This window comes from Dipodomys merriami, unplaced genomic scaffold (genome assembly GCF_024711535.1).
Source record: "Dipodomys merriami isolate MVZ:Mamm:240054 unplaced genomic scaffold, mDipMer1.0.p SCAF_783, whole genome shotgun sequence".
Lineage (NCBI taxonomy): Eukaryota > Metazoa > Chordata > Mammalia > Rodentia > Heteromyidae > Dipodomys > Dipodomys merriami.
In genome coordinates, this window is record NW_027206383.1 from 231,389 (window position 1) to 252,920 (window position 21,532).

Here is a 21,532-nt window from a genome sequence, read left to right on the forward strand (position 1 = left end):
TGCAGCCGCATCTCTAGAAACCCTCAGCTCAGAGCAGAATTTCCTCTTGAGTCCTGAATCCCAGCAGTCCCCACAGTGAGCAGACCCCTCCAGGCTCTCACCAGTATTGTTAGGAATGAACTTAGCATCAGCAGTTGAGCCCCCAGCTAGAGCTGCAACACAACTCAACAGAACACTCCATTTCCTAAAGCCAACGTCAATAAAGAGAAAATGAGGAAAAAAAGTAGAAGCAGGAAAGCCATCCCATAGGATGCTTTGCCTAACTGAGCACCAGAGGAAGCAGGCGGAGCGGCTGGGGGGAGGACCGTGGTCAGGATAGGTTCCAGTCATCTGGGACATGGGAATGAGCGGCCCAAAGCCCCATCCCTCAGGGCTGCTCATAAGACTGCAGGGACGTAGATGCTAGCTTACCAGGATCCCACATCTCCTCTGTTGTCTGTGGTATAGTCACACATGCAGTCCAGTAGTGCAGTGTAAATCTCAGAAACATTCTCTCTGCACACAACTTCATCTGGAGGCCCCTCTGCTTTTACTCCAACAGTCTGGCAAATGCTGAAATTACAATGTGCAAAACCTCATGTCAGTGTCCTGATAAGCCTTCCTAAGAGGAACAGTCAACACAACAGTCAACACACAGCCCTGGCACACCAAGACTGCACGCAGGTGGGAATGGCTGTGGAGCCCCGTGGCCGGTAAGGTGGCTGAGCCTCCTCCTTCCCATCCCAACAAAAGGGGGTTGGTGCTGCTGTAGGAGGCGGGAAAGAGGCAGACACAGCAGCCCCGAACACTGACTCCAGAAGTGGAGGTGGCTCCAAACACAGCGTCACATTTCCTGGCACTGGGGATGGAACTCAGGGCCTGAAGAATACACAGGCTCTCTACAGCTGAGCTCTACCAGCCCTATGATGCTTTGATTTGTGTGCTGATTGAGGTCTCAGCGGCTGTTCCCCAGTTCTTTTTCTGTGTGTGTGCCGGGACTCAGGACTTGAACTCCTGCTAGACGTTTTCATTCATGGCAGGCCCCCTCCCACTCAAGCCATACCTCCAGTCCAAGTTTCTGACTGGTGAACTGGAGAAGAATCTTTCTCCTGGAACCTTTAACCTCAGATCTCAGCCTGTTCAGCAGCTGAGATCACAGGCATGAGCCACGGTACCAGCTTGTTCCTAGCTGTAGTTATACAACAGGTTGAATATTTGTTTTCACTAACAACATAACTGTCACTAGGACTTCCCAGACTGGAGAAGCTACCTGACACCAAAGGAAAGGAAAAAGAGGAAAAGGGAGAACAAGGGGGGGAAACGGGAGGGGAAAGAAGGGGAAGGGATGGGAAGGGGAAGAAAGGAGAGGAGGGACTAGAAAACCAAAGGCAACAAAGCGCCTCTAGTTTGCCAGGTGCCGCCGTCCACGCAGAGCCCACCACCCACTCACCTCAAGATGGCCCTCAGGCCATCCCTCCGGGCCTCGGCAAAGCTCACGTCCTGAGGCGAAATGCAGGTGACTGCTCTCAAACCAGCAAGAACCTGAAGGCAACGGAATCCCCAAAACAGGTGTCAGCTACAAAGTGACTCTGTGTGTGTGTGTGTGCGTGTGTGTGCGTGCACGTGTGTGTGCACGCGTGTGTGTGGTTTTATTCTGTCTGAGACAGACTGCGGTGGGGAGGGATGCAGACTCCAGGGACAGACTGGATGCATGCCAGTCACTCAGACCTTGTTGGGAAGCACAGGATGAAACCAGGATAAGGAGGTGAGGGGTACTCCCGAGAAAAGCGAAGGACAGACGATCCCCAGACTCTGGGAAGGGGTGACCAGCAGTCTGGGGCAGAAGGAGAAGAACGGGCTGGTACGGCATATCCAGAAGACAGGGCAGCGTGAGACCGTGAGACTCGTGAGCAGAGGACCGCGGGCCTCCGAGGGGAAGCTGGCGGGGGCCCGGCCTGGGCCTGGGCCTCTCACCGTGCGGCTCCTCGCAGTGGGCCACAGGAAGGAAGCACCTTGGCAGGGCTGGACAGAGCAACAGCACAGCCCCCCAGCACACCGAGGGACAGCCAGAGCCTCCCCCAGCTCACGCTCCACGCTACAGGCTGCAAAGACCCCAGCACACTGAGGGACAGCCAGAGCCGCCCCCCAGCTCACGCTCCACGCTACGGGCTGCAAAGACCCCAGCACACCGCGGGACAGCCAGACCCCCCCTCACTCACGCTCACGCTACGGGCTGCAAAGACCCCAGCACACCGAGGGACAGCCAGAGCCTCCCCCAGCTCACGCTCCACGCTACAGGCTGCAAAGACCCCAGCACACCGCGGGACAGCCAGACCCCCCCTCGCTCAAGCCCCACGCTACGGGCTGCAAAGACCCCAGCACACCGAGGGACAGCCAGAGCCTCCCCCCCAGCTCACGCTCCACGCTACGGGGAATATGTGTGTTTGCTCCCAAGGAAGAGACACAGGCCTTCTGAGCCCTGCGGAGCCCAGCCTGCCTCCACTGCCAGGCTGCAGCAGGAGAAGCAAGTTCTCAGCCTGGCAGCCTCAGCTTCCCCCTACAGGCCTGAGGGCAGCTCTCTCGTCACTCTCTCCCTCATTCTCTCTCTCTCTCTCTCTCTCCCTCCCTCCCTCCCTCCCTCCCCCTCGCTCTGAGGGCTGTCCTGCAAGAGCAAGTCTGCCAGCACCCTCAAGCCCAGGCTGGCGGCCACCCCTTCCTGTGGCCACAGGTGCCGAGTCAGGGTTCATTAGCAGCAGACGCATGCCCGCCCCGCCGCCCTTCACACCTGCTGCAGACGGCCACTGAGAAGGAAGCGGGGGAGGCCACCCAAGGCTGATGAGAAGGCACAGCGAGTCATTTCTTCAGGGCTCCGAAGCTGGGCGAGGTACTGTGAGATCAGTTCCCCTGGAAGGAAAGAGACATGGGACTAGAGTGCCTTACTGCCTGTCCATGCCCTGCAGAAATGCCAGCCAGGCACCCAGCAACCAGGGCGCCTGAGAAGACGCACGCGAGGGGGACTTCGTTCTACTCTGGCAGAACTAGGGCTTGAACTCAGGGCCTTATGCTCGCTAGGCAAGGGCTCTACCACTGATCCTTGCCCCCAGGCCCTTCGGCTGTCACCGTTTCTCAAGCCTGCGTGGATCATAGTCCTATTTACGTGTCTTGCATAGTTAGGGTAGCAGCAGCGTACGCCACTGTACCTGGCAGTTGTGCCAGTGTTGACATGGGGGTCTCGAGAACTTTCTGCCCAGCTGTCCTTCTACCATAATCCAAGTAGTTAGGATTACAGGCATGAGCCACTGCACCAAGCCTATAAAATGATGGAAGATGTTCCTAAGTGATTTTAGTCACATGGTTTTATTTTCAAAAACTCAAATCCAGAAGTGTTGTGAGACTAGATGGCACATTTATGCTTGCATTTCATTCACTGAGAACATCAAGCTTGCTGTGGAAATACAACCGCCTTATAAGGGAGAGAAAACGGTACGGAGGTCTGCAGCCTCATCTTCACTCACTAAGAAAACAAGACCCGTGGAAATGGTATTCTCCTTGTCAACAGAAAAGCAGAGGTGGGCCAGGAACCCTGGCAGGAGGAGGAGGAGAGGCAGACTGGAGAGGCAAGGGAAGAACTCTGAAGACAGTGAGCGACTCTGCAGGTGCTACCGAGGTGTCCTGTTTGCTGAAGCCCAGGATTCCGGACAGAGGAGCGTGTGAGGCTACACTACACCCCAGCAAAGCTCTGCCCCCCTCAGTCAGGACGGCAGAAAAACACACACATGGAAGAAATGGAATGAACCAAAATAGGAAAGAAGTCAAACAGCCCCCATCTGCAGATAATATAAGCTATACTTAAGAACCTCTAAGGACGCCATCCCCTTCATCAGCCTAGACCTGATTAGGACCTTCAGCAATGAAGCAGTATACAAAATCAGCACACAAAAACAACTCACTTTTTTGGGACTGGGAAGGTTGCTCAGCGGTAGAGTACATGCCTTGCAAGCATGAGGCTCTGGGTTCGATTCCTCAGTACCACATAAACAGAAAAAGCCAGAAGTGGCGCTGTGGCTCCAGTGGTAGAGCGCTAGCCTTGAGCTGAAGAGCGCAGGGACAGCGCCCAGGCCCAGAGTTCAAGCCCCATGACCAGCAAAAAACAAAAAACAAAAACAAAAAAAAACTCGCTTTTCTGTATACCAACAACAAACAGGATGAGAAGGAAATTAGGAAAACAACTTCATTCACAATAGCTGCACCACAAAAAAAATAAATAAATAAAACAGGGGCTGGGAAGGTGGCTCAGTGGTAGAATGTTTGCCTTGCATGCATGAGGCCCTGGGTTCGATTCCTCAGCGCCACATAAGCAGAAAACGCCAGAAGTGGCGCTGTAGCTCAAGTGGTAGCCTTGAGCTAAAGAACTGAGGGACAGTGCCCAGGCCCAGAGTTCAGGCCCCATGACCAACAAAAAACGAAGAAGAAGAAGTTCAAATAGCAATTAACACATGAAGAAATACTCAACATCCTTGGCAAAGGAAATACAAATCAAAATAACACTGAGATTTCGTCTTACTCCAATCAGAATGGCCATCATCAAGAGTATAAATATCAAATGCTAGTCAGTATGTGGTGAAGAAGGGACCCTAAAGCACTGTTGGTGGGAATGTGCATTTGTGCAACCACTACAGATATCAGTAACCACAAAGCTATGCCATGATCCAGCAATACCACGCCCAGCCATTTACCCTGAAGATGCAATGAAAGCACGTGTACATCCAAGTGCACAGACCCCGAGTTATAGAAATAGCCCACATGCCCTGCAACAGCCAATGGCATCAATAAAGCTTTGATTTTAATCGGGCGCTGGTGGCTCACGCCTGTCATCCTAGCTACTCCGGAGGCTGAGATCTGAGGACTGTGGTTCAAAGCCAGCCCGGGCAGGAACATCCCTGAGACTCTTATCTCCAATTAACCACTCACAAAAAAAAAGAAGCGTTGCAGTGACTCAAGTGGTAGAGTGCTAGCCTTGAGCTCAAAGAGGCTCAGGGACAGCACCCAGGCCCTGAGTTCAAGCCCTACAACAACAACAAAAAGATTTAACACACACACACACAAACACAAATGGAAATTTTTTCAGTCTTTAGGAAGAATGGAATGATGCCATTTTCAGGGAAATAGATGGAGCTGGAGTTGGAAAAGATCATACTGAGTTAATTAAGTCAGGCATAGAAAGACAAAGTGTGCATGTAGATCACAGATCCAAAACACAATCTCCCACGTGAACAACACAGGGACACAGGACCAACCTGAAGCATGATACTACCGACTGAAGTATAGTAAACCACCCAGGGACACAGGACCAACCTAAAGCACAGTACCACAGACGGAAACACAACGCTTCAGGAGGCAAACCCCTGGGGGAGTGAACAGACATTTTAACCAAATGAACTATAGGAAGCTGAACCATGTTTGAATAAGGGAAGGTGAAGAGGGGGAAGGAAATGAATGGAAAAACATGGTGCACAAATACAGTCATAACACTCAGTACACATATGTGAAAAAGGAAGTAAGACCCTTGAAAGTCCATGAGACTCTTATCTCCCTTTAACCACCAAAGACACTAGAAATGGAGCTGTGGCTCACCTGGTACAGCACTAGCCTTGAGCAAAAAAGCTCAGGGACAGCACCTAAGCCCTGAGTTCAAGCTCCAGGATCAGCACCCAAAAAGGGGGGGGGGGGAGGGGAAGAGGGAGGGAGGAGGAGGGGGAGAGGAGGGGGAGGGGGAGGAGGAGGGGAGGAGGGGGAGGACGAGGAGGAGGGGGGAGGAGGGGGAGGACGAGGGGGAGGGCGAGGAGGAGGGGGAGGAGGAGGAGGGGGAGGAGGAGGAGGGGGAGGAGGAGGAGGGGGAGAAGGAAGAGAAGAAGGGGGAGGAGGGGGAGGACGAGGAGGAGGGGGAGGACGAGGAGGAGGGGGAGGACGAGGAGGGGGGAGGGGGGAGGAGGAGGAGGAGGACGAGGGGGAGGGCAAGGAGGGGGAGGAGGGGGAGGAGGAGAAGGGGGAGGAGCAGGAGGGGGAGGAGGAGGAGGAAGAGGAGAAGGAAGAGGAGAAGGGGGAGGAGGAGGAGGGGGAGGAGGAGGAGGAAGAGGGGGGGAGGAGGAGGAGGAGGAAGAGGAGAAGGAAGAGGAGAAGGGGGAGGAGGAGGAGGAGGAGGGGGAGGGGGAGGAAGGGGAGGAGAAGGGGGAGGAGGAGGAGGGGGAGGAGGAGGAGGAAGAGGAGAAGGAAGAGAAGAAGGGGGAGGAGGAGGAGGGGGAGGGGGAGGAGGAGGGGAAGGAGGGGGAGGGGGAGGAGGAGGGGGGGAGGAGGAGGAGGGGGGGAGGACAAGGGGGAGGGGGAGTAGGAGGAGGGGGAGGAGGAGGAGGGGGAGGAGGAGGAGGGGAAGGAGGGGGAGGGGGAGGAGGAGGGGGGAGGAGGAGGGGGAGGACAAGGGGGAGGGGGAGGAGGAGGAGGGGGAGGAGGGGGAGGAGGAGGAGGAAGAGGAGAAGGAAGAGGAGAAGGGGGAGGAGGAGGAGGGGGAGGGGGAGGAAGGGGAGGGGGAGGAGGGGGAGGGGGAGGAAGGGGAGGGGGAGGAGGAGGAGGGGGAGGGGGAGGGGGAGGAGGGGGAGGGGGGAGGAGGAGGAGGAGGGGGAGGACAAGGGGGAGGGGGAGGAGGGGGAAGAGGAGGAGGGGGAGGAGGAGGAGGAAGAGGAGAAGGAAGAGGAGAAGGGGGAGGAGGAGGAGGGGGAGGAGGAGGAGGAGGAGGGGGAGGCGGAGGAGGGGGAGGGGGAGGAGGAGGAGGGGGAGGGGGAGGAGGGGGAGGGGGAGGAGGGGGAGGAGGGGGAGGGGGAGGAGGAGGAGGGGGAGGAGGGGGAGGGGGAGGAGGGGGAGGAGGGGGAGGAGGAGGAGGCGGCGGCGGCGGCGGCGGCCCTGCTAATGTGAACAGGCTGCTTCCACATCAACAGTGTTAACGCAGTGCACAGGAACACATATTCTGGCAAGGCCTCTTGTTCTCAAGGGAAAACCCTCCTCAGGCTGCTAGGCCTGCCTGACAGAGCAAACACTGTTCCTGGAATCTGTATGGCCCAGTCTCCCAATCCCCACCCCCACCCCCAGCCCACTGCCTAATCAGCTAGGTCCTGGGACAACTCAAGAGGTTTAGACAGCCCTCCCCTCCAGCCCCACCTCCATCCCCTCCCAGCTGTAGCTTCCAGCTGGGGCTGGCCCCTCAGCTCACTCACCAGCAACAGCAGGACCCGCCTCCCTAGGATCCTTCTTGTAGTATTCTCTGGAAAGAGCAGCTAGGGCCGAAACAGCGGTGTCCTGAAACAGAGGACATCAGTGTACAGAGCTCTGCAGTGAAGTGCTTGGCCGAGGTACCAGGGTCATTCTGATGTCTAAGCAGTGACGATGTTTAAATCATGTCACTCCCATACTCTGGTTTTCTTCAAGAGTATAAATTTTCCACCTTTTACCAAATTATAACCTTTCTTTCATATATATATATATATATATATATATATATATATATATATATATATGCTTTGACATCTATCAGACACAGTGATCACGTTAAATTTGCTGTACTAATTTAAAAAAAAAAAACAGAATTTGGTTATTTCTTCCAAAAAGTGTTAATTCCCCATCTTCTTTTTTTTTTTTTTTTTGGTCGGTCGTGGGGCCTGAACTCTGGGCCTGGGCGCTGTCCCTCAGCTCTTCAGCTCAAGGCGAGCGCTCTACCACTTGAACCACTTCCAGCCTTTTCTGCTTATGTGGTGCTGAGGAATCCAGCCCAGGGCCTCATGCGTGCAGGCAAGCGCTCTACCACGGAGCCACCTTCCCAGCCCCAGTTCCCCATCTTCTATGACCGGGCGAATAATAAAATGAAGCCCCCCTCTTCTCCTTCCCGCCGGGAGCACTGCAGGGATAAGGCAGGCTCGCTTGAGCGGCACAGGCCTCACAGAGGGGACCGCAGGGTCTCTGGGGCCTCAGGAACAAGAGAGAGCCTGGGGCGAGGAGGAGGAGAGACCAGCCAGGGCAGAACAAGATGGCGCAAGGCCACATAGAGCAGGTCCACCAAAAGGCTGGAAGTGGAGCTGTGTGGCTCAAGTGGTAGACCACTGGCCTTGAGCTAAAGAGCCCAGGCCCAGAGTTCAATCCCCACGACCGACCAAAAAAAAGTTAGCATTCTGGTCACTAGGGGCCACCACGGCTTCCTGATTATAAACCTGGCAGCAGGCCCATGCCAAATTCCAAATGTAAGGACGACACTGATGGCACAAAAAGGGCTCGCGATGCAGTATGCCACTTGCCATGCAGGGTAAGACGAGCTCGTGCCCAACACACCTTGATCTGCTGTCTAGACTGGGTTGAAATAAGGTAGAGACTTCTCAGAGTGTCATCTATCAGCCATTGCCAGCCATCTGCCAAAGACAAAGAGATGGTCACTTACCAAACTCAGAACACTCAGTTGTATTTAAGCAGATAGCCCCTCTGGGAGGGACAGAGAGACCGGAGTGAGCGCTGCAGACTGCTCAGAGTCCGCAGGCTTCCCGGGTACAGGACGCCAGGAGAGACCAGCTGGAGACTGCTGCAAAGCCAGGCAGAGGCATGAGAAACGCGTTCGCTGGCTTGGTCCTTTCACCAGAGCGTAAAGCTTCAAGCGGTCTCTTCCTCGCTCACACCTGGTCTCCACCCATGTTAACCTGAATATTCAACTCAACTACAGTGAGCTGGGAGGGGGCAGAGGATGCTTACTCTAATAAACTAGGAAACGAAAACCTAGTGACGTCAGGCTGGAGGGCAAGGCAGGTCCGGGCTGGGGCGCCTGCTGCTTGGAGCCCCGGCCCTGACCCCGGCACCCTGCCACCCAGGTCCTCAGGGGGCCACCAGGGCCATAACCATGGCGCTGGGTGCACTGTGACAGGCTGAGCCACAGCTGGGTCCTGGGCAAGGGACAAGAAAGGGACCTCCGGCCACAGGACCTCAGAGTGGTTTCAAGACAGGCCTTCTACACTGCGACCTTCTAATCCCATGCTAACAGCCTCACTTTTTACTTTGTAACTTGAAGCAGTTGTGTAAGAAAATCCTATATACACTCTTGAAAAGAAAAGCACTTACCTATGACAGGATCACCTTTAAAGGGCATTCTGGAAAGTGACAAGTTCTGTATTAAAACGCACACTAGGGGAAGAGAGGAAAAGCACCATTAGCACTCTGAAGTGCCTCTCACAGCCCGGACCTGGCTGCACGTCACGGTGTGCTCTGCCAGCACCAAGCTCTCCCCACCTCCCTGCTCGCCGCCAGCCCAGCTGCCTCCCCACCGGGAAGATACCTGTATGCACCTGCGGATCCTGGCCTGGTCAGGATCGCTACACAGGCTGAGATGCAGCTCAGTAAAAGAGCATTTATCCAGCAAAGCAGGGGTCAGTCCTCTCCCCTAGACAGACTGCAGGGGTAGGGGCTCTGCATAAGGAGGGCCTAACTATCACCTCAGAGGACACAAACACAATGCAAAAGACCTGCGTGAGCAAGGCCATCTGTACAAGTGAACAGGGGCTAAGGAGAAGCATCTAGTGCTATCTCAGGCCAGGACCACCTCCAGGTCAGAGGGAGTGCTCCTGTCACAGGCAGCCATGCCAGTCTGCCTGAAAGACAAGAAAAGACCTGCGAGTCCAGTTCATGGGTGTCGGGCAGGTCCACCACACCAGTTCAGGTCAGGGGCACGCTGCGGGAAGACCCAGGAACACAACAGCGGGGCACAGGGCCCTCAGGGAGAGGCCCCTAACAGCATGGACAGGCATTCAGCTCCAGTGAGTCCGTATGACAAATCGGTGCCATGGAGGGTTGATCACCGTCTCACAGGGAGCAGCTACTGGGTGCTACTCAGATGGCACGTAAGGGCCAACCTCTCCTAACTCCTGAGCCACAGTGACAACCAAGTCACACCTGCCGCAAGTGATCACTCCATGCCCTGTCCTCACGCCTGCCCCAGAGTGATCACTCCGTCTACTGTCCTCACGCCTGCCCCAGAGTGATCACTCCGTGCCCTGTCCTCACACCTGCCCCAGAGTGATCACTCCGTGCCCTGTCCTCACACCTGCCCCAGAGTGATCACTCCGTCTACTGTCCTCACACCTGCCCCAGAGTGATCACTCCGTCTACTGTCCTCACGCCTGCCCCAGAGTGATCACTCCGTCTACTGTCCTCACGCCTGCCCCAGAGTGATCACTCCGTGCCCTGTCCTCACGCCTGCTCCAGAGTGATCACTCTGTGCCCTGTCCTCACACCTGCCCCAGAGTGATCACTCCGTGCCCTGTCCTCACGCCTGCCCCAGAGTGATCACTCCGTCTACTGTCCTCACACCTGCCCCAGAGTGATCACTCTGTGCCCTGTCCTCACACCTGCCCCAGAGTGATCACTCTGTCCCTTGTCCTCACACCTGAAGCTCAGTGACCTCCTGGTCCCCTTATTTCCACACTTCTACACACATGTTGCCTTTAGTGGACACCTTTTCTTCCTGTAGATCTGCTAGATGCTCATCTCCCCTCTCCTGCTCAGAGACCACAGTGGCAGGCCTCATGCACCAGACAGGGGCTGAACAGGCTACAAGAAGCCTAAGGTATTCACACAACGGCATCTCGTGTGCTCCCTGCAGACACTGACCGACAAACGTTACGTTTAATTTAAATTCTATTTCAGAAAGGAAGATGCTCCCTTAGCTCCTTCAGTTCACTGTGTTCACCCCACGGCCAGCCAGCCTCAAGGCTGCTCAAACTGACCAGGGCCCCGAATCTGAGGACTGGAGCATCAGACACAGAGAAGCTGATGCAAGGCTGGTCATCTGTCTCTCAGAGCATGAGCTCCACCGAAAGGAACCACCACCACCCACGGCTACAGAAGGGCCAGGGATAAAGGACAGATGTGTGCGTCTCAGGATGTTGTCCCATGGCCTGAGCAAAGGCTCCGCAGCTTCTGTCTTCAGACCTACCTGCTTGTCTCATGAGCTCTCCTCCCAGGCCCCTAAAAAGCCAGTGAGAACATTCAGAGTTAAAAATCTCCTACTACATAAAGCATTAAACATCCCACCAAGCAACAGATAAAACTTCAGCTGCCCAAATACAGTAAAATACTAATGAGGTAAACTTGTCACCAAAAGCATTTTACTTCGTTCTCTGGGAAGAAATGAGAAGCTATGACAAGAGCATCCTTTGGCGGTCTTGCAGCTTTCTAGGACATTTGTTGCTCACAGCACTGAAAACACCCCTGGACGAGGAGAATGCACTTCACATGCTGTTTAACATCACTTCACAGAGATGCCAGAGCAACCCGATGGGAATCACTCCTGCGCTCGCGCCCAGGGGTGCCAAGAAGCTCCCTGGCAAGGAGCATAACTCTGACTGAGGAGGCTGTGGCTTCTGGTCCAGACAGAGGAGCAGGGACGACATAAACAGCTAAAAACAAACAAAAAAAACTGGACGAAACACATGAAAGTTCTGGAGTAGACCCTGGGAGACAGAGAGTAATACTGAAACCCCGGAGCACCTAGAGGACTGTAGGGGCAGAGAGGGCGGCACAGAGTGTCACGCAAGTCCCCAGGTGCCTAGCCATCCCGTCATGGCAAGGAGCTGAAAATGGACACGGGCATAGCCGAAGCAGGTGGAGACTGCAGTGGGGTAGGGAGCAGGAGCAGCCTGTGGCTGACTCTAAGCTGATACTGGACAGAAGACTGGCCTGAGAGAAAACACTTGGAAGGTGAAAGCAGGCCCTTCCGGAGCCTTCAGTGGGCCGGGAATGGCCCCTCCTCCATCAGAGGGGAGGACTGGATTGTTCATGACAGCCTGCCAGGACCCTCGGAGAGGGTGCATCAGCAACTGGCTAACTGCTCCACACCACAAAGACTCAAAGCACGCCTGAAGGACCCAAACATGCACAAGACAGAGAAGAAAACACAGTCTGTCTGGACCATAACAGGGGCTGGGAAGGAGGCTCAGTGGTAGAGCGCTTGCCTAGCATGCATGAAGCCCTGAGTTCCATTCCACAGCACCACATAAGCAGAAAAAACAGAAGTGGCGCTGTGGCTTAAATGTTAAGAGTGCTAGGCTTGAGCAAAAGCTCAGGGACAGTGCCCAGGCCCATAGTTCAAGCCTCTGGATTGGCACAAAAACAAAACAAAAGGAACACAACAATCCACAAAATGTGAATTTCAGAAGGTAGGAATCCAATGAAGAACCAAGAAAATATGACCACACTAAAAGAATCAATTATGTCAGCCCAGAAATGTTAATATATGAGGTCATTAGGACAGCTGCCACATCCTCCCCAAGTCTGAAAAGGTGAAGGAAAACAAGCAGCACAAATAGAAAAAGTAGTAAAACAACATCAGGGAAATGTCAAGAAAAATTCAGACCCAGGACCAGAGGCTGACGCCTGTCATCCTAGCTACTCAGGAGGCTGATCTCAAAGCCAGCCCGGGCAGGAGAGTCCAGGAAAGTCCCGTGAGACTCATCTCCAATAAACCACTCAGAAAACGGGAAATGGTGCTATGGCTCACATGGTAGAGCGCTAGCCATGAACTGAAGAGCTGAGGGACAGCGCCCAGGCCCAGATTCAGGCCCCACCACCAACCAAAAAAAAAAAAAAAAAAAAAAAGACTTTAGAAACACATCAAGCGCAATTAACAGCAGATTGGAAAGAGCAGAAGATAGGGAATGTACTCATTATCTTGCTCATGTAACTGTAACCCCTCTATACAGTACTTTACAATAAAAAACGCTAATTTTTTTAAAAAAAGAGCAGAAGAAAACTTTAAGCATCAGAAAGCAGATCTGTGATGGGGGAAGCAAGGGGTGGGAGTAGTGGTGGGGCATGGTAAAGTTCCTTCTTTTTTTTTTTTTTTGGCCAGTTGTGGGGCCTGAACGCTGGGCCTGGGCGCTGTCCCTAAGCTCTTCAGCTCAAGGCTAGCACTCTACCACTTGAGCCACAGCACCACTTCCAGCTTTTTCTGCTTGTGTGGTGCTGAGGAATTGAACCTAGGGCATGCAAGGCAAACTCTACCACTGAGCCACCTTCCCAGCCCAAGTTCCTTCTTCTAAGGAAAGAAGGAACTCATACGGTTGGCAACGTTTGTCATGCTGATTAATTTTATTTTGTATGAATTGTTAACTTAGTGAACAGTCCCCAGGACAGCAACAGCAGAACAAAAGACCCCCTACTTCTACTTTGCTAAAGTCTGAAGAGTGATGCGCGTGAGCCAAAGCTCATCTGGAGACAGTCTCAGGCTTACACAACTTTCCTAAGCCTGCAGTCACTGGCTCCCCCTGCCAGAAACTCAGCTGAGGCCCAGGGTCGTGGTCCTGACCCACACAGCAGGCCGAGGCCCCAGCTCCAGGGCTGAGACCCCTCTGCCCGCCACTCATGAGAGGCTCCACAGCACCATCCCACGAAAGTGGGTCACTCTCCAAACCGCTGTTTAAGATAACAAAGTCTCTTCTGCTAGTCTAGGCAAATGCTACAAAAATTAAATACAAACAAGATTTTTGGAAGTCAATTCATCATTCCACTGAAAAGGCAGAACTTTTACTCAAACCTAGGTGGAGTTCAGGAGCCAGCTCTGACATGAGCAGTAATGGAAAGATTTAAAATGACCTCGCTGGACAGAAATGCACAAGACCACAGGATGTGTGACAAGCAACAGAGCAGCGGGTCCCACAGGCCCTCAGACCAAGCCTGGGTAGCTGGGCCCCTGGGAGTTCCGAGCAGCCACACGGCTCGGGGGTCCCGTGTACCACCTGTACTCTCCAGGGTCTAAAACGCACAGTGAGCCAAAGGCAGGAAGGGGCGGAGGAGCCCCGCGGGATTCCACCCTTTGAGAGAAGCATATTGCTTACACCTGCAGCAAAATGCTGCAAAGAAAATGAAACAGAGTCAGAGTAGGAGAAATGTGGCTGAATCCCATGTGTGACAAGTGCTGGTCTGGACACGGGGCAGGTGTCCCTCGAGAGGAGCCCCTCAGTGCCAGAAGACACTCACGTGCTCAAAGATAAATGGGAATGTCTACAGCAGCTTCATTCCACACGGCCCCCGTGACCTGAGCTCACACAAGACCAAGCACTGCAGGACTCACACACCACTGGTGCTACACAGCGATGAAAATCAACAAAACAGTAACACACCACATGGTAAGCCTCAGAAGCACTCCGTGAGCGAATCAGACATAAATAATTTCATACAATCAGATTCCATAGAACCCTATGACAGGCAAACTGCAAAGGCTGAGTGCCCTGGAGGGCCGGGGTCGAGAAAGCTTCAGCAGCAACTCCTCTTCCCCTTGGAGGCAAACAACCGTCCACCACCACAGAAACACAACACCCGAAACGTGGGGCACAGAACCTGTCATGTGAATCTCCACAAAGGTATCTGAGGGCGTGAGACCCTCATGTCCTCGAACACTGAGTCAAGGGACAGTTGCACCTCCTCAAGCAAAGTAAACCCAGAGCCTAGGAATGAGGACAGAGCAACGCTGAGCTGCTTGTAAGTGCAGTGCGGGCTCAGCACCGGTTCTTAGTGGGAGTCAGCATCAGCTCTGTAACACGGCTTACCTGTAGAGATGACGATCATAAAGCTAAAAAAAATAAATGATTGAAAATGAGTCATTTCAGAAATGTGGGTTTTTAAGCAAGACTAGTCTATGTACAATATACAATATAGCAACAGATGGAGACAACCAGTCTCACCTCAGCTCAGCCAGGCCGTGGCTAAGCGCTATAGGTGGGTTATCTTGAAGGGAAATGTCGGAGCAGAGTGGCCACCCCGAGGGAGAACAGGACTAAACCTCACCCTGGACCCCAGGGACGACCCTGGCCTCCCTTGAAGAAAACTCACCATGCCAAAAGGACATGGGTATTCTTGCCTTTGAGGGAATTTAAAAGCACTTCAAGGCATCATCCTCAGCTAAAACTTGCTAGATGTTTATTTGCTGTCACTAAACATTTTGCTTTGTTTTCTTTTGGGGTAGGGGTCAGTGGTGAGACTTGAACTCTGGGCCTGGGCGCTGTCCCTCAGCTCTTCAGCCCAAGGCTAGCACTCTACCACTTGAGCCACAGCACCACTTCCAGTTTTCTGGTGGTTAATTTGAGATAAGAGTCTCATGGACTTTGCCCCTCCTGGGCTGCTTTTGAATAGCGATCCTCATATCTCAGCCTCCTGAGAAGCTAGGATTACAGGTGTGAGACACCATGCTTGGCTCCTGAGCTCTTTTTTTCCTCAAGGCTAGTACTCTACTACTTTGAGCCACAGCGCCACTTCCAGTTTTCTGACAGGTAACTGAAGATAAGAGATGCATGACTTTCCTGCCCAGACTGGCCTTTGCCTCCTGAGTATTTAGGATTACAGGTGTGAGCCGCCACTAAACTCTTTAAAGTGCCTTTTTAGTTCTTACAAAAACTGACATGGTCTTTTATTATCTTTATTTTACAGCTAGGAAACCCTGACTCAGCTCAACTGCCTTACTGGGCTACCTCCAGGGCTAGCAAGAATGTTAGGTTCTACTTTAAAAAGAGATGCATAGGCAAGCTAAAGAAATGGTATTGCTAAAGTCATAAAGTTAGTGGCAGGAATACAATAAGGACCAGCCCATTGCCATATAAAGGGCAAATCTGAAGGAACATAAAACTCTACTTGGAACAAGACAATAAAAACCACTTAATTCTTCAGATTATCTTGAAAGGGTCATTTTCTTCATATTTTATCTTTTGAGTCACCCAGAAGCTTTAAGAATCTCAAAATCCCAGAATGCCCACAACTTTTCTCCAGAGAAATACGTGCACAAAATTTTGGGTTTAACCTCAAGAGACTCAAGATCATAGCCAGGGACGAACAGGTGAAAACCAAAGGCACTCTGCCATGGGAGTCCCCACCCCCTCTACAAGACACATCTGTCTAGAGCACCCCGGGCCGGCGGCATGCCCTCCACCTGCAGGGCCCTGCGCTGTCCGGCACCCAGTGGGCCCCGGAGCACACTGTGCAGCGAAGACCACAGAACAACTCTGCCGCCAGGAAATCTGTATCCCGCCTCAGTGAGTCCGAGGGCCTAGGACTGACCCCAGTAAGTCACACTTGGTCCCTCTCCAGGGCAGACAGCCAGGTGCGTGACGCTTTGCATGCAAAGAGTATGCTCCACACAAACCTGCTGGTGGATCTGCTTCAGGCCCTGCACCACCTTCTCGTCGAGGTAGTCGGTGACAGGCCTGCAGAAGGACAAACACAGAGCTGAGGCCACAAGCACCACGCCTGCGCCCAGCACAAACGAGAAAAAGGTGCATTCAGAGAACCGCCTCCCCTTCAGGCCGTCTCTTGGTCCCCATTTCTGACTTTAGATACAGCTGTGTCGGGCCACAGCCAGCGGCCGTCAGGCCCCCTGAGAAGCTCTCCCCTGGCTGGTGTGCTGAAGGCAGAGGCAAGAAGTGCCGGGCAAGGTGGAGACAGGCCCCACAGCGCCTGCCGCCGTGCTCGGGGAGGCTCTGGCGTCCAGCAGTGTGGACTTAGCAGGTCTCCCTCACCTCATTCACCAGTGATTCACTGCCACGAGCAAGCCCAGCCTACTAGTGAAGAGTGAGTTCACACTGAGCACTGTTACATGACGGGCAGAGAGCAGCATGGGTCTCAGGCATGCACTCTGGTAAACAGCCCTACACACACACCATTGTGGTGCACTGCTGGACAGAGTCAGACCCCGTATGGCCCCACTAGGAAACGACTCTGTATTTTGCCCATGCCCCTTTCCCACAGCCCAGGAGAGCAAGGCCCTCAGCAAGTACCCAGGCCACCCTGACGGCACGGACGCCCGTGGGTAGAAAGAGGGACCGCAGCCCATCTGCTGTAACCCTGCCCAAGTCACTTATGGCAACAGAAGTGACTCCAACCACAGGTCTTCTCAAGCTGGCGTCCAAGAGCAGGTCACAGACATGGAGGAGTCAATGAGAAGAAAACCAAGCAGCTCTTGGAACATGTGGCCGGCATGGCCTCTGCAGACCCTGCACTTCCTAACTGGCTATGATTCTATGAATGAAGCCAACAGGGTCACCCTCAGACCTGGTGGACTTTGAGCCACTGAAAAACCTTAAAGCAAAATACAGGAACCTAAAGACAGTGACGACTAAAACTAAGCAAGTCAGAACAAAATGTCCCCAAGCCCCAAATCACAATGACATGGCTTTCCAGAATGGAGTGGCATTTCCCACCTGTCTCTCTGAGCTGCCAGCTTATACAGGGCATAGACAACCTCTGCACAGGCCAGAATGGCCCCATGCCGTGTGTGCAGATCTGAAGTCGATGTCATCAACAGCAGGGCTGGAAACACTGCAAAAGAAAGGCAGCTAGCAGGTTGGCAGGTACACACTGGAGAGCCTGCATGCGATCCTGGATGCCGCCTCTGAGCCACTGCCACGAGACAGGACACGGCATAACACATGTTCGGACCAGCACAGGCACCGGAGCTCCCAGACACATACTGACAGACTGAGGTGGCGGACAGCCCAGCTTGCAGTCTGCCCGCCGGCACCAAGGCCTGCTGGGGATGCTGATGGCGGCAGGCAGAGCACAAGACACACATGGACAACAGGAGTTTGTGCTCCAATTTTCCACTCATTTCTGCTCAGACCAAAGAGCCACTGTCTTTGGCATTCAGAAAAGAAAGGCAAGATTCCAAATCCTGACCACATGCCCAGGCTACAGACACTGACAAACCTCAAACCATCATCTACTATAGTAGCCTGAACTGCCCATTAATCATGATGGTTTCTAAATCTAGACGACCCACGGATTCCTTGCTATGTGGTGACGCCCGCCCCAGCACAGCCCAAAGCTCCCAGGGTACACATCCTGTCACCAACTTCAGGTTCTGTCCCACAGCGTTAGCAAGAGACACAGACCATCATCTTCAGCCACCAATCAGAAGAGTACCGAGTCTTCCTGCTGTGTGCACACGTGTGTGCACATGTGTGAAGAAGGCCCTGCAGGAGGTGGGACCCACACCTACCATGAGCAGCACTGTACTCGGGCGCTCGCGGGACCAGGTTGTGCAGCGCCTTGGCGGAAAGCTCTCGAATGGCTCTGAGAGAAGCGGAGCACTGTTAGCAAGGAGGGATTCGCAAGCCCACGCTCACCACGCACGGCCACAAGGCAATGCTGTGTCAGCCAGTGAATGAACCACCAAAATGTGGATCACTCAGCCACTACAATGTGGATCTAAGGCCTAAAGTTAAAGAGTGGTTTTCCTGTTTTTAATGGTTCTATAAAGAAAAACAAAATATATTAAAGAGACCTAAGGCATTACTATTTGACCCTTTAAAGGAAAAGTCTGCCAGACTGTGTACATAGGGTCAATGCATTATACTTTACGACAAGCAACTCAATATGAGACAAAGGATATTTTATAAGGATAAAGGACAAATACAAAGGCATAAAAATGTCAGACAGACATGCACCTAAAAAGAGACTCCTATCCAAAATACAGAATGGGAAAACTGAGATGAATGAAACAAGAAACAAAAATATAAGTAACAGTTGGAGATTTCAATAGTGTAAGGATTTAGTCTAATTCATGGGCTACACGTTTTCACTCTCGGTTTTAAGTGCCTTGTTGGCTGACAAGCTGATATGAGAAAGAAAGGCAAAGTAGTTTATCCCACCGGGACACACATACAGACCTCTGTTCCTAACACGTATATTCTGTGTCCCAGATGCCAGTGTGGCTCATACGTAAGCTCACAAAGATGCTGGCGGTGAGGAATTCTTAGGGAACACAAGACCGAACTTACCTATCCCAGTGGTTGACTTTCATGGTGACGAGATGATCTATCAGTGACTGGGTGTATTCTGGAAAGCCAGCAATAAACACACTGAAATAGACAACAGTGAGGGGCGATGAGGGTTGGAAGGGGCCTGTACCCTCACATGCTGCTCAAGAAGAATGCAAGTTACACAATTACTTTCAAAAACAGTCTGGCCATTCCTTCAAAAGTAACACCACCAGCCAGATGACCCAGCCCTTCCTTCTCAGCCTCGGCAGTTACTAGACAGAGGAAAGTGATCCCCACAGACTCACACACCCAGCACAGCAGCTGTGAGCCCGCACAGCGGTGACCGGGAGCAGAGCCATCACCTGGGTGCAGCTGTCAGAGCACTTCGCAGCACAGAGGAACGGACTTCAGACAGAGAAACATGAATCTCAAAACTATGCTAAGCAAAAGAACTCACAGAAAAGAGTATGGACCCCTTTAGCTCATTTAGACAAAATGCAAGAAAATGTACATCCATCTGTAGGAATGGAAGCAGAATTTGTGGCTGAGACGTTTCCTGCGGGTACACTTATGTCAGACTTGGGAACTAGACATTTCGTGTGAATATATATGACTTATGTCAGAATATAGAAAAGGTAAAAGATATTTTAAAAAAACTAGCTGGGCACTGGTGGCTCACACCTGTCATCCTAGCTACTCAGGAGGCTGAGATCTGAGGATCTCTGTTCAAAGCCAGCCCTGGCAGGAAAAGTCCATGAGAGGCTGGGAAGGTGGCTCAGTGGTAGAGTGCTTGCCTTGCATGCATGAGGCCCTGGGTTCAATTCCTCAGTGACATATAAGCAGAAAAAGCTGGAAGTGGAGCTGAGGCTCAAGTGGTAGAACACTAGCCTACAGCTAAAGAGCTGAGGGACAGCGCCCAGGCCCAGAGTTCAGCCCCCATGACCAACAACAACAACAAAAAAAAGCCTGTAAGACTCTGTCTCTTATCTCCAGCAAACCGTAAGTGGTAAAGTGCTGGCCTTAAGCTGAAGAGTTCAGGGACAGTGCCCAGGCCCAGAGTTCAAGCCCCACCACCAACAAGGAAGGAAGGAAGGTAGGGAGGAAGGGAGAGAGAGAGGGAGGGAGGGAAGGGAGAGAGGGAAGAAGGATGGAAGGAAGGAAGGAAGGAAGGAAGGAAGGAAGGAAGGAAGGAAGGAAGGAAGGAAGGGAAGGGAAGGAAGGGAAGGGAAGGAATGAAAGAGAGAGAGAGAAAGAGAGAGAGAGAGAGAGAGAGAGAGAGAGAGAGAGAGAGAGAGAGAGAGAGAGAGAGAGAGAAAGAGAAAGAGAAAGAGAGAGAAAGAGATAGGAAATTGAAAACTGCCCTGGGGGCTGGGAAGGTGGCTCAGTGGTAGAGTGCTTGCCTAGCATGCATGAGGCCCTGGGTTCCATTCCTCAGAAAAAGCCAGAAGTGGCGCTGTGGCTCAAGTGGCAGGGGCTTGGGCCTTGAACTGAAGAGCTAAGGGACAGCACCCAAGAGCAGAGTTCAGGCCCCACAACCAACAAAAAATTAAATTTTTAAAAAATGCCCTGGATTCGTAAAGAAACCACAAAAGAAAATAAATAGAAGGCCAATAAGCACAGGAAAAGATGCCCATCTCCATGGGAGGGAAATGCAAACGCTCTACCCAGCAGTGGTAAACTGTGAGGAGATGGATCAATGACTGATTCCATGTATTTCTGAATCGTATATTGCTTTCAACACGAAGTGCAATCTGTAAAACTTCCATCTATGTCTGTTGGGGGGGGGGGGGTGCACCAGGGAGGTTTACTGATACCAGGGCTTGAACTCAGGGCCTCCTGCTCTTGTTTAGCCTTTTTCTGGTTAATTGGAGATGAGTCTCACAGACTGTTCTGCCCTGGCTGACATCCTCAGAGCTCAGGCTCCTGAGTAGCGAGGCTGACGGGAGTGAGCACTGGCGCCCACCTTTGCTTTATTTTAGGACTTGAGTGCAGGGCCTTCCGCTTTTCACCTCATACCCATGGTGTGGCTGACATCTGAGCTGCTTTCTGGCTCTGGCTCTCCACCTTCCGAAACACAGGGGGCTGAAGCTCCACACTGGGGCTTCAACTCGGGGATTCTTGCTCTCCCTTGGCTTTTATTTTTTTTTGGTCTGGTCGTGGGGCCTGAACTCTGGGCCTGGGCGCTGTCCCTCAGCTCTTCAGCTCAAGGCTAGCGCTCTACCACTTGAACCACAGCGCCACTTCCGCCTTTTTCTGCTTATGTGGTGCTGGGGAATTGAACCCAGGGCCTCAAGCACTCGAGGCACGCGCTCTACCACTGCGCCACCTCCCGTCCCCGCCCCTGGCCTTTTCACTCAGGATTGGCACTCTATCACTTGAGCCACACCTCTACTTCCAGCTTGTTGGCGGTTAGCTGGAAATAAGAGTCACATGAACTTTCCTCAGCTGCCTTCGGAGGCTACGGAGCACCTCCTGGTGACCTGCCTAGAATGCTCCAGGGCCTGGATTCCATCCCTTGTACCACAAAAAGTAGAAGTTCCATCTCGTAGAAGGAACATAGGAGAACTTAAAAAGAACCTGGGTGGAATGAGTTAATTCGGTTTTTGGGAGAGCGGGGACACAGAAAGGGTAGGACAAATGGTGAACAAATGTAGCAGTGAGACTCACTAGTGTGACACTATGTTGAAAGGGAAGTATGCAGCTTGTAGGTAGGATAGGAGAGGGAAGGA

The 21,532-nt window shown here is 52.7% G+C and overlaps 2 protein-coding genes across 2 annotated transcripts in view; one reads left to right on the top strand and one right to left on the bottom strand.

Annotated features, from left to right (window-relative positions):
- Positions 1-21,532, top strand: part of LOC138818857 (queuosine-tRNA galactosyltransferase) — a 98,786-nt gene that overhangs the window by 77,064 nt on the left and 190 nt on the right. The window lies entirely within an intron of this gene.
- The window catches only part of LOC138818856 (tubulin-specific chaperone D-like), a 147,913-nt gene that overhangs the window by 15,025 nt on the left and 111,356 nt on the right, over positions 1-21,532 (bottom strand). The window contains exons 18-29 of the mRNA XM_070009999.1: positions 18,822-18,902; positions 18,041-18,114; positions 17,244-17,361; positions 16,190-16,250; positions 14,604-14,626; positions 10,994-11,025; positions 9,124-9,186; positions 8,350-8,426; positions 7,245-7,326; positions 2,765-2,883; positions 1,430-1,521; positions 412-552 (exon numbers count right to left, since the gene is read on the bottom strand). Of these exons, the coding sequence (XP_069866100.1) occupies positions 412-552; positions 1,430-1,521; positions 2,765-2,883; positions 7,245-7,326; positions 8,350-8,426; positions 9,124-9,186; positions 10,994-11,025; positions 14,604-14,626; positions 16,190-16,250; positions 17,244-17,361; positions 18,041-18,114; positions 18,822-18,902 (963 nt within the window). The remainder of the gene's footprint in view (positions 1-411; positions 553-1,429; positions 1,522-2,764; positions 2,884-7,244; positions 7,327-8,349; positions 8,427-9,123; positions 9,187-10,993; positions 11,026-14,603; positions 14,627-16,189; positions 16,251-17,243; positions 17,362-18,040; positions 18,115-18,821; positions 18,903-21,532) is intronic.